This window comes from Platalea leucorodia, assembly GCF_965183815.1.
Source record: "Platalea leucorodia genome assembly, chromosome: 3".
Taxonomy (NCBI): domain Eukaryota; kingdom Metazoa; phylum Chordata; class Aves; order Pelecaniformes; family Threskiornithidae; genus Platalea; species Platalea leucorodia.
In genome coordinates, this window is record NC_138825.1 from 28,682,846 (window position 1) to 28,694,422 (window position 11,577).

General features: G+C 45.3%; 1 protein-coding gene across 1 annotated transcript; it reads right to left on the reverse strand.

Moving 5' to 3' along the window:
* Positions 1–390: 390 nt before the first annotated feature.
* Positions 391–10,660, reverse strand: KCNG3 (potassium voltage-gated channel modifier subfamily G member 3; the record flags this gene model as incomplete). The annotated part of the gene is made up of 2 exons (XM_082306219.1): positions 391–1,036; positions 10,005–10,660. 2 exons carry the CDS (start codon positions 10,658–10,660, stop codon positions 391–393), a joined length of 1,302 nt encoding a protein of 433 aa, XP_082162345.1.
* Between the last annotated feature and the right edge of the window lie 917 nt (positions 10,661–11,577).

An 11,577-nucleotide genomic window follows, 5' to 3' on the forward strand; every position in this document is an offset into this window, starting at 1 on the left:
GTATTGAAATCTTTGAAAAACTTCTGCTACACATTGCTTAGAATAGTATAGGATGTAATTATGGGAATGACAGATCTCAGTGTTAAGCCCATTTTTTTGTTCTGCTTTTGTGTGGAAAGGCAAACTGAAGACCAAACTGGCTTGGCTGAGGACTTCTGAATCCTCTTTTGTTATTTTGTTCTCTCAGATTTGAAACATCACTCCCTCTCCCTGCAAGGTGCCCAAGGCAGATGGCCATCCTTCCTGTCTGAATGGTGACGGCCTTTCTCCAGGCTGGCGAGAATGTTGTTCCATAGGACCATCCAGTCAAGGAGGACACGCGAAGGGACCTTCCACCATTCTCTTCTAAGACAAAGCTTAGCAAGCAACTACAACAGAATGCAAGTTTGGTCAATTTAAGAATTCAGCAGAGAGGCTTCTACTGTACCTAGCGGATCGGAACTTGAGCTCATGGTAACATTGCACAAAGCTGTGATAAATGAAAGTGATCGGCAAGGCTAATAACACAATGCCACTAACCACACAAATTCCTCCAAGAATCCTTCCTGGTACAGTGATGGGACACATGTCACCATAACCAACTGTGGTCATCGAGATGATCACCCACCAACAAGCAGCAGGAATGCTGGCATAATCCTTATTCTTTGTTCCCAAGTCCAGCCCATTTTCAAGAAGCTGGGAAAGTGCACTGAAAATTGCCATAGCAACACAGATAAAGACAAGGAGCATCACCATCTCTCTGTAACAACGCTTCAGAGTCAGACCAAGTGTTTGAAGGCCAATGAAATGACGAGCCAGTTTAATCACCCAAAAAATCCTCATCATTCTTAAGACCCTCAAGGTGACTCCAGCCCTCTGAAGCTGCGAATTTTCCCCTGTGAAAACTGTCATTAGAACAGAGATGTAGTAAGGAGTAATTGCCAGTAAATCAATGATGTTGAGAGGTCTTCTGACAAACTCACACTTGTTTTTGGAAACGATGAACCTCACAATGCACTCTGCAGTGAACCAGCCTATGCAGATAGCTTCAATTATCCTGTCAAAAGAAACAAAGTACAGTATTTATGTTCTGTGCACAAGCTTTAGTGGATGTTTGGTTTGTTCACAGATACCACCAAACTGACACTCAGACTTTCACAAACGACAAACAGAAAGCCACGCTATTCTTATCCTACGCATGTAGCACCAGATTTCAGCAATTATCCCGAGGATCTAGTGAAGAGTTTAAAGTGATCATTGCTAAGAAAGAACTCACTCACTGATCATTTTCTTTGAATTATAGATTGCTACTCGTCCTAATACTGGGCAAATATGCCTACAAAAACTGGAACCCTACAGGAAATGGTATGCCACCGATGCCAATGTGTAACGTTATCTAGAACACTTTTTTTTTGGTTTTTTTTTTGGTTGGGTGGGTTTTGGGGACTAATTTTTCATTTGTTTTAAATCTGTGTGGCCTGATCCACTTGGGAATGCCAAAGACTGTGGATCAGTGAACTGGCTAGTTATGAACAGCAATGTATAGAACCAGACTGCTAAACTAAAATGGAAGTGAAGGTGGAGTAGGCAGAAATCAGCTTTTGCATTGGATAATTCATGCAAATTGGCTCTTCAGGAACCAACCTAAACCAGTCTGCCTGATTTGGATCCCAAACAAGGGCTTACCTAGAACTATATTCAGAACTTTATAGGTATTGCCACACTAAATATAGATGGTATTTTATTTTTCATCATTGGGTACACAAAGTAATAAGGTTGTGTCCTCCCATCTACCACTATGTTCTACATTACTGAATTTTTTCTTTTGTTTTAAATGTAACTCCACCTAAACTGCGTTGCAGCAAAAATGTCAAGGTAACCAAAGCAACAGGCAAGATCATCTTCGTGCCAAATACAAATAATGGCCTTAAGAAAAGAAATCCTGGAAGGTGATTTCAGGATGTTCTTAAATATTTTCAAGTCCCAGTGCAGTGAATGAGACGTGAGAATATCTCAACTTGAAACCAGTGGAAGGTAGAAACAGAAGATGAAAATGTTGTTCTAAGATTATTTAATAACTGTTGTGCATGTAGTCTCAAATCTCCCATCTGAAAATAACCCTTTTCTTAAGAATTCAGACTGTGCTCACTTGTTTAATACAGGAGGGAATGGGAGCTAATCTTTCCCTCTCTCCTTTGTTTATCTTTTTTCACCAACAGTTTGAGCAAAGAAAAAGCCAGTCACCAATGCCTTCTTATATCAACAAGTCTGAAACCAAACTGACGTGAGACTGGGGATTTGAAAATACTACATACAACCAGAGCTTTTTTTTGCTACTGCAGGGATCCTAACAAGGTAGTGTCTGTAGAAACGTAATGATTTCCAAGTAATAATATGACTGTCCTTTCAAACCTAAAATTTTACTTCCCCAACACATCTGCATAATTTTTACCAGTTCTGAAATCTATTGTTATTGTTAAGACAATGGCCTGTTAGAAAGACAATGTTCTTCTGTAACTGCTGTAATTATACTAATAGACTCTATAAACTAACTTTCATAAAAGTTTCATACACTAAAGTTTTATTTATTTTTTATTAATTTCATTTTATTCATTCATTCACTTTAAGTTTTACGCTAAAAAATGGAGGAAACAGTGATGGTCAGTTGATGTAAAGTCATAAGGTACACCGTAATTCCAGCCACAGCAAATTTAAATTAAAATCAGACCTTGTTTTTCTTGTTTAATGAAGAACGAAGTTCTGTAAGCAAGTGGCCTTTCTTCATAAAGGGCTTATAAAACACTTGTTCATGTTAGCACCTTTTGATGGAAAGACCTGTGAATTTCAAAAATAGCTTGCTCTTAAGAATTATGTGTTCTCTTAAAAATTAAGCTTATGAAAATACTAGTGCTTCTTTTAATGACAGTGAATGATAACTACCTCAGATGTAGATTTAATTTCTTTTAAAAAATGCTCAGATCATAATGTCTTCTAAACAGAAGTCATGTACAGAATATATGGAAGTTATTGTATGAATGTGGATTATCATTCCTTTATGTTGAAAAAAATCAAGAAAAAAATGTTAATGGGTAAGTTCTCTCAAATCCTTTTTACACATGATGAGGAAATACCTAAGACTTTCCCTAGTAAAATCAAACAGCAAGATCATGGTAAGGGACACACCGATAAAGTCTGAATGTACTTATATGTTGGCGAGGTGAGATCTCATGTAATGATTAAAAGAACAATCGTATCTGGATAGAAAGTTGCAGCCAGGAATATTCAACAATTGCAACAGACTATTTCATTACATTTTATGAGATTTCTCTGGTAGTGCTGCCTGTATCCTATGACATGGAGCATTTAAATGAAAAAGCAATTTGTAATTATACAATTTAAAGCTTTTTCACTCAGTATTTCCTCCTGACGCCTGGATGATGTTGGAAATGTGATTCCTCCATTTTGTCACAAATGAGGCAGGTTATCTTTGAGTCGAGCTTTAAGGAAGCTGGGTCCTGATCATTGTGATTCAGTAGAAGTTGTCTTTATGAATCAACATTGATTCAGTGGTCCAGTATAACTTTGGGGAATAGTTGTGCAAGTCAAAATCCATGAAATGTGATCAATCCATTGTTTTACTCTGGCAGTTCCTAGCACAAGAGATACTGTAACTCAGTTATGCTTCAGTAGGAAGGACTGAAGAACCCTTTTATTGTAGAACGGACTTGGAGAGAGCTAAGGAACATCACTGATGCAAAAATGACAAAGCAAGATCAAGACAGTGGGAGATGCATTACCGCCACTCTGTTGTATATTGCACTTCCATTTCTCCATTCTACATCTATCCTTCGTTCTCATCAATTATACGCATCCTGGCTAGGGAGAAGATAACGAAGAAGGGTGTCCCTTATTTTTTTCTTTCCTCTCCTTACTTCTTAGCCATCGGTGAAACATTTTCCTTTTTCCTCTCTTGCCACTCCCTTTTGCCTATGTAGATGGATTACAGCAGTCCTGGTGAATCACGTAGAAGTGCGTGCTTTCGTGAGAAAAGCTAGAAACCTCTAGCCTGTTGGGAAATCTGGAGTGCTACATACTACGTTTCCACTTTTAGTTCAAGTCTCTTTCCCCCTCTCCTTGTTGTGACTTATCTTTATAGCTAACCTTGTTAATGGATAAATAACATCTAATAACGAAAGCAAATTTAACAGTTAGTCCTGAAGAGAACTTAACTGAGTATGAAGTTAAAGCCAAATAAAATGCATGCACTCAGAAGACTAAAGTTACTGTATCTTCTGTAACCAATTCTTAAAATATTTGCTGCATATTCACAGGACAGACTACCTTTTATTGCCTATTCCTAGAATAATGCTGTATTAAAATCTGTAACTATATAATTAAATCATGAGCTTTATTTGGTAAAATATAGTACCTACTTTATAAACTTCCATCAGTTTTTGGTTGTTTTTTTTCCCCCATCAGTTCAGTTTTAAAATAGCTGGTATTCAAAAAGGAATAGGGAAATTAAAAACAAACTCATGAAGTGCTTCCTTGAAGATTCCCCACAAAATTTATAAATAATCAGAGAAAATACTAAGTCCTAATTTTTATTCAGTTACAGGTTTTCTCTGCTCAAACGTACTGTCCATTGTCCCAGACCTAAGCACATCTAAGAGGGTTTTTCCTCCTAAAATTTTGAGCCTCTTGGTACTTAACAGTCCTTCAAGATTTCTCTAATGAGTCTTTTGTCCATAAACACAAAATCAAGCCTTTGTGAGCCTCATTTCTACTGTAATCCCATCACTGTTCAATTTTCTGTTCCATCTGATAACTTCCTTTCAGAATAAGCTATTTTATGTACAATGAGTTAAACCACTTCAGAAATTATTTTTTCAATCACGAACAAGACTAGCTTGTTATTACTAAAAAAATCATATTGCGAATGTCTTAGAATATTTCAACTTAGCATTATGCTTTGCCCCAGCATGCCAATTTGTATACTTTAAATACCTCCTGGTGAGTTGGTTGAAATCTAGCCAAAATATTTGTTAGTGGCACTGTTATCTATTAAGCTTGTAAATAAAACATACACGTCAACAGGACACATGAGGAAAACAGATGATGTGATTAAAGACAGTATATGACAGGATTAAAGTCTGTCAGCACTGATTTGTTAAATTGTTGCTAAAGCCTATTTCCATGTAAAGCACATTAAACCTGAAAAACATCCAAGCAGTAGCCAGAATGATCAAATTCTTGCTCAGGAAGACTCCTAGTCATTCCAGCAAATGTCTTTTTTTTTTTTTTTTTTTTTTTTTAATCCTTTTGAAATCAACAGGGTTTCTGTCTCACTACAAACTGTAGAGTAAGGGCCACAGAACAGCTAGTTTCCCTGCATTAAAAACCCTGCTGGCTTTTTTTCCATTCTGTCCCTGCTTTGGTAGCAATAATATGCCTGGATGCATTAAACTCCGATGCCTTATGTGGGAGGCTGTAATGACCCAGCACTCCCCAGGGAAGGGGAAATGCCTTTCACAGCTCTCAGGGGATACCTGGATATGAACATCTTGAGCCCTGGGGTCCTCAGCATCTTTTCCATATGCTTAGAACATGAGTGGCACCTAGCCCTGGTGAGTTCGTTAAGGTTTTCCTGTGGCCAGGCAGTCATACATGTCTGTTCTTTGTGTTATCTTTATTTTTCAAAAAGCTCGTAAATTCATTAGAAGAATCCACCTCCATGTTTATAACTTAGGTCTGTAGTTCCATTCTTCACCTTCAGCCTACTGTTTCAACTTAGCAAAAATGCAGTCTTCAGGTTAGATCTTACCCAGGAAAGAAGTTCTTATTTTTTTTGAACAGATGTTGGACGTGAGCATTTGGGTGTTCTGAAAGTCCACTACCATAAAGGAATAATGATTTTTGTGTGTCTAAAATTCAACTTTTTAAGCTGTTGTTTTGCAGAGAGGAAAAAAAGCCTGCTGGCATCTGTTGAGAGATGCTGGTTGGACAAGTTACTGTGTTTATTTGCTTTTGCTTAAGAACACAGCAATCATACAGGCTTGATAAGCGAGTGATTCTTTCAATACAAATTTAATCGTGATTAGGAAGTGGAAAAGGGGCAACAGTCTCTCCCTTGTGCTAACAAGCTACTTGTATTTAGCATTAGAAAAATAGTTTAAAGGCAGGCAGACAGAACTGTGCTGGCAGTAGGTCGAGCAGCTTCAAATGACTTCCTATTACAGGCTTAATAAGCTCTCCCCAAAACATTATGCTTACGATCAGTGTATGGACGGGTCCCTGATCAGAGACTCGCAGTATGCATCTGTTGGCACAGTTCAGAGGAGAGCAAAGATGACTTGAAATTGCCAGAAGCAACAGAAGGGGGGACAGGTGTCCCTGCTGTCTGCTCCTAAACTGTGCAAATCTGATGCAAATCTTCAGCTCAAAGTGAAACGTGCCAAGGCAGGGAAGAGAGCAAAAATCTTAAAATGCAAGAAATTTAATAACTCATCCCTCATCCTGAGAACGGACCTGGGGAAGGCAATCCGTCTGCAAATCAGGGAATTATATTGTCAGTGTCTGTAAGACCTGTGAAATTCAGAGGTCAGAGTCCCCATCCCTCTCTCCTTACTTAGGGAGTTCTCTGTTGCCCTCTAAAGGGTGTTACTCCGAAGGACCAGAAATAGCCGTAGGCTGTTCACCCTTGGAGAGTGTGGTCACCTTGAAAAGTCATAACAATGTAATGGTTTCTGAGAAGAGTTTGGTGGACTCAATTCCTCTTCTGGTGAGGAGGTGTTCATATGAGAAAAATAAACACAGCTGGTATTAGCTGGCAGCTGCCGTAACCTTCACTGCAAACCTCATTAAAGAGGCTGATTTTGTAAATGACAGAGTTGGTGACCCCCTCGCTTCTAGCGCTGATGTCCAGGTAAGCTGGAGACACGCTGCTAGAGCTGTTTTCACTACAGCTGCCCAAAGCGGTTCTGGGGACGGCTGCCACAGTTCAGCCACAGAAATTACCCAGGTGGCACCTTTCTGAACTGTAACATAACCTCCAGGGAAGGACAGGGGTCTTTATTAGTAAGCATGTGAGAGACTAAAAATAACAAAGTTGCTGAATTTCATGAGGCAATTCTCACCTCTTCTCAAGCAGTGGCTTACGCTGATCTAAATAGTCAGTTACATCCAAAATCTACAGCCTAAGGACTTCTAGATAAGCCCATGCAATTTTCATTTCTAAAACTTTTCAAAATATGTTTTTAGAATAATGTAGTCTTCATACTAGTAATTACACTGCCATGTGAGTCAAAACTCACTTGCATACAGCATTAATGTCACAATTTCTCTTGACCAAAAAAAATTAAATTATTGTATTATCATCTTACATAGCATTTATTTCGATAAGGAATCTTGGTTAATAAACAGAAGACAGATTTTTGGCTTCAGACTTTTAAATGTATCAGAAACTAGTGGCCAGATTTTTTAAAGCCTTCTCACCTAAGATGGACAGTATTGCCAGAGTACACAATCCCAGACACTCCTGTGTGATTTCAGTGGTCAGACCTTCAAATAAGCCACTTAGGTTTTCAAAACCTATCAGCTAACTCATTTTAAATGAAATAACTACAAAGAAAAGAAAATATAAACAAATAAAGGGAAATAAAGTCAGATGACAACTAGGCATGTTAGACCAAATCCTATGTCATGTCTAAGTAGTTGTAACTAAACTGGATCACTCACTTAAAAGCAACTGGAGCTCACACCTTTTTTTTCCAGGTGTAACAGGCTTTTTAGTCATGGTGCAGCATATGCAATGAAGAAAGCAGTGGCTCCCGTAAGAGAGCAAGGCCACCTCAGCAGATGACCAGCTGCGGACAGAAAGGAACACGTTGGTATCGGTTCTCCATGCGTTCGCCATTAAATTGCTATCAGTTCCTGTGCGGTGAGAACACATGGCTTAAGTCACACGTGAAGTGAAACAGCCTGTATGGGTGTTTATATGCGGCAGACTTTTGCAAGAAGGTGGTTAGAAACTGTTCAGCCGCAGCTTTTACAGCTCGCTCTCTTTCTTTGTTGCAATTCTATGGAGTACTACAACCAGTACTGAAGAAACTCACCCTACCATTAATAGTGGTCCTTCTGGTTTTAAAAGCAGCCCTCGCTGCCCTGTGAGGTGCTTGGCTGCACTGTACCTTACAAGTATTTAGGACCTTATCCTTCAAACACTTGGCATACAATATGCAATCCTTCAGAGGAGTAAAATTATGTGTGTACGTAATACACACATGTTCTTGAAGACAAAGGCACTATGAAAGAAAAATTACGCATCATACACCGTGTTCCTCTGCAAGTTCAACTCTTTCAGCAAGAGAAAAATTATTATTGACTCCCACACCATGGAGACTTGAACAAAGATATGACCGATGTCATTAATGCTGTGGTAGCATTGCATCTATCTTTCCCTGTCTGTTGGGGGTATCTAAGCAATTTGCTGCCTTACAAAAAGATCACCCAGAGCATCCACCCCTTGAAATAACCTTGCAAAGCTTAAGTAAGGCTATTTAACTGGAAGAACCTGTAAGAGCAACTTTGGACATATCTGAATCTAAGCAGGAATCAACAGCTGCTCAACCTGTATCTGCTTTCTTTTTGTTCATGCAATTAATTCTTTGGCTCAGCTACAGTGAGAAATACAGGTGTAGTTTTCCATTAAGCTAATGGAAACTATGAAAATACTTTCCAAGGAATTAATTTGGCTACTAAGATACAATATATCACATTCCAATTAACTCTATGGTAAAAGATGATGATTTCATAATGACAAGGCTGTGATTTCACTGTAGGGCCCCTTCAGCAGAGCAGAAGCTGGAAACTTTTTGTTGAATATCCTATCTAAAAGAAGGGAGAAGCTAGTAAATATAAGAAATGTTTGCTTCTTTCTTTATATGTCAGTCTTATTTATGGGAGAAATCCTGCCAGAGTGGTTTTGATTCTGTTCTCTAGGGAACAGGAGAACGAGCGAGCAAGTGCAACAATACTTAAGTCAGCAGAGTTCCATCGATGTAACCCTAAGCTGAGGTCACAAAGGAGATGAAAAACGGTTTGTTCTTACTAGTAAGGCTCGGGATTGAGCCTTATACCCCATGCCCTGGTTTCTGCAACTGTTTTGCAATGTTTAGTGTGCTTACACACGTTTTATCTAAAGGAAATGTAAACACGTTACATTCATACACTGGGGCGCTTCTGTGATGCGTTTGCAAGAGCTTAATGCGCAGTCTGATTATCTCCTGTGTTCCCCACATAGAGAATCTGAGACGGAAAGAGGAGCGGGGGGTAAGGCTGTTCCCACATACAAGATTTTGCAAGAGCAGAACCGTAACAGGCGCTGGATCTGCTCCAGCAGAAGGACCTGTATGAACACAAGCAGACGACATACGGGATTGTGCTTTTCCCAAAGGGAAAGAGAAGGGAATTGCATTCTTTTAGGGTTTTATTTCCCTTTTTTCCCCCAATCGTAAGGCCCTGTGATTTCCCGAGTGTTTGAACTTCTCTATGTGGGTAAGGAGTCCCGTGGCTCCTACAAGGGGGGACACAGGAGCTCCGAGACCCTGCACAGGCAGAGGCACCCTTACGGCGAAGAGCAGCCGTATTCCGATGGCAGCTGCTGCGCTCAGCCTGCCCCAGCCCCAGCCCCGAGCCTGCCCGCCGGCCCCGGGCTGCCCGCAGCACGGCTGCTCCCTGCGCCCCCGGGGCGGCCGCCCTGCCCGCCGCCGGGCTCCGCGCCCGTCCCGGCACACCGAGCCGCCGGGCGCCCGGCAGCGCCCGGGGGGAGCCGGAGCTGCAGGGCAGCGCCCGCTCCCCCGAGACGCCCCCACAGCCGCCCCCGGCTCCCCAGCTCAGGGCCGGAGTTGGAAGGCGATCTCCGCCGGCGGCGGCGGCTACAGCTATGGACCGTCAGGACGAGGGGCAGGACACACTGGACGGGACACACGGGGACCGGACAGCGGGAAAATAAAGGATCCTCCTACCCTGAGGGCTCCCTCACTGACTCTGCTGTGTACCTGCTCTGCTCCTCCACGCTGCGGTTCTCCGGCGCCCGCCACTCGGGCAGGGTGCTGGCGCACAGCACCACCATGGACACGATGACGAAGAGGATGGAGACGGTGGCCAGGACCTGGGCGGCCACGGAAGACGTGGGCTCCTCGAAAGTCCTCCTCATCCTCTCCAGCCACTTCCCGCCCTCGGCTGCCGGCGGCCGCCGGCCCTTGCCCTCGGGGCCGCCGGCCGCCTCCCCCGGCGGCTCCTCCGCCGCGTAGTAGGTGCAGGTCTCGGACATGCGGTCGTCGAGGCGGCGCTGGCAGCAGTAGTCGAGGTGGGAGCCCTCCAGCCCCCAGTAGATCATCTCGTTGTAGAAGGAGAGCTCGCACATGTGCGGCACGAAGCGCAGGTGGCCGTGCCGCACGTACAGCATGATGAAGCCGAAGGCCTCCGAGTGCCGGTCGAAGAAGTACTCGTTCCGCTCCCGGTCGTAGTCGTCGCACACCTCCAGCACGTCCTGCTCCGAGAGGCAGCCGTGCAGGCGGCTCACCCGCCGCAGCGGGAAATCCTTCAGCACCTCCCGGGAGAAGGAGTACCGGGTGCCCCCGACGTTCAACACCACCGAGGGGCCGCGGCCAAAGTTCATGGCTTGGGCGGGACGGAGGAGGGGAAGGGCGGGCAGGGCAGGGCGGCGAGGCGGGGGGCAGCGCGGGCGGCGGAGGCTGCCCCGGCTCCGGCTCCGCTCGCACCGCTGGCGGCTCCCGCTTGGCGACGGGGCGGGGAGGGAGGGAAGGCGGGAGAGGCGGCGGGAGAGGCGCCGCTGCGGGCGCCCCAGCGGCCGCGCAGGCGACGGGGCGCGGCGGGGGCTGCGCGTCCCCCCGGCGATGCCGCTCGCAGGTGCGGCCGCGGCCTCAGCGCCGGCGGGCGGGCGCCTCGGCGGGGCCCCGCCGGGGCGGGGGCGCGGCCGCGGGCATGGCGGGGCGGCGGAGCTCCGCGCCCGGCGCCGCTCCGCTCCGCTCCGGCGGTGCCGGCTGGCAGGCGAGCGGGAGGCGGCGCGGCGGCGGGGTGGGGACACGCCTCCTTCCCCGCCCGCGCACATGGCGGAGCGGCGCGGAGCGCAGCGCGGGGGGCTGTGGCGGGATCCCGCCGCCCCCGCCCCGGGCCCGCCCCCTCGGGGACCCCTCCGGGCAGAGGGCTTCGGCTGCAGCGGGGGAGAGTCCGCCCTCGCCAGCCGCGCTGCCCGCCCCGCGAACTGGCGCTTGGGCGAAGTCGTCCACCACCAAACCCAAGTAACGCTTTGGGGGCGTTCTTCCCCCCCAAAAAAAAAGCTGAAAGCGAAGCGTTTGCGCCCGACGCCGCTCGCTCCGTGTTGGAGGCAGCCGGCTGCCAGCGCCCGTCGCTCCCGTCTCGTTTGTTTCCCGCCGCCCTTCGTGCCGGGGCGGCGGCGGGCCGCAGCGGCCCGGCCTTCCTGCAGAACGCGGGTTCCTGTTGAGAGGACGTCCCCCACGCACCCCCCCGCACATCTGGATGGGGAGACACTTCTCTTCTTCCTCCTCACATAGT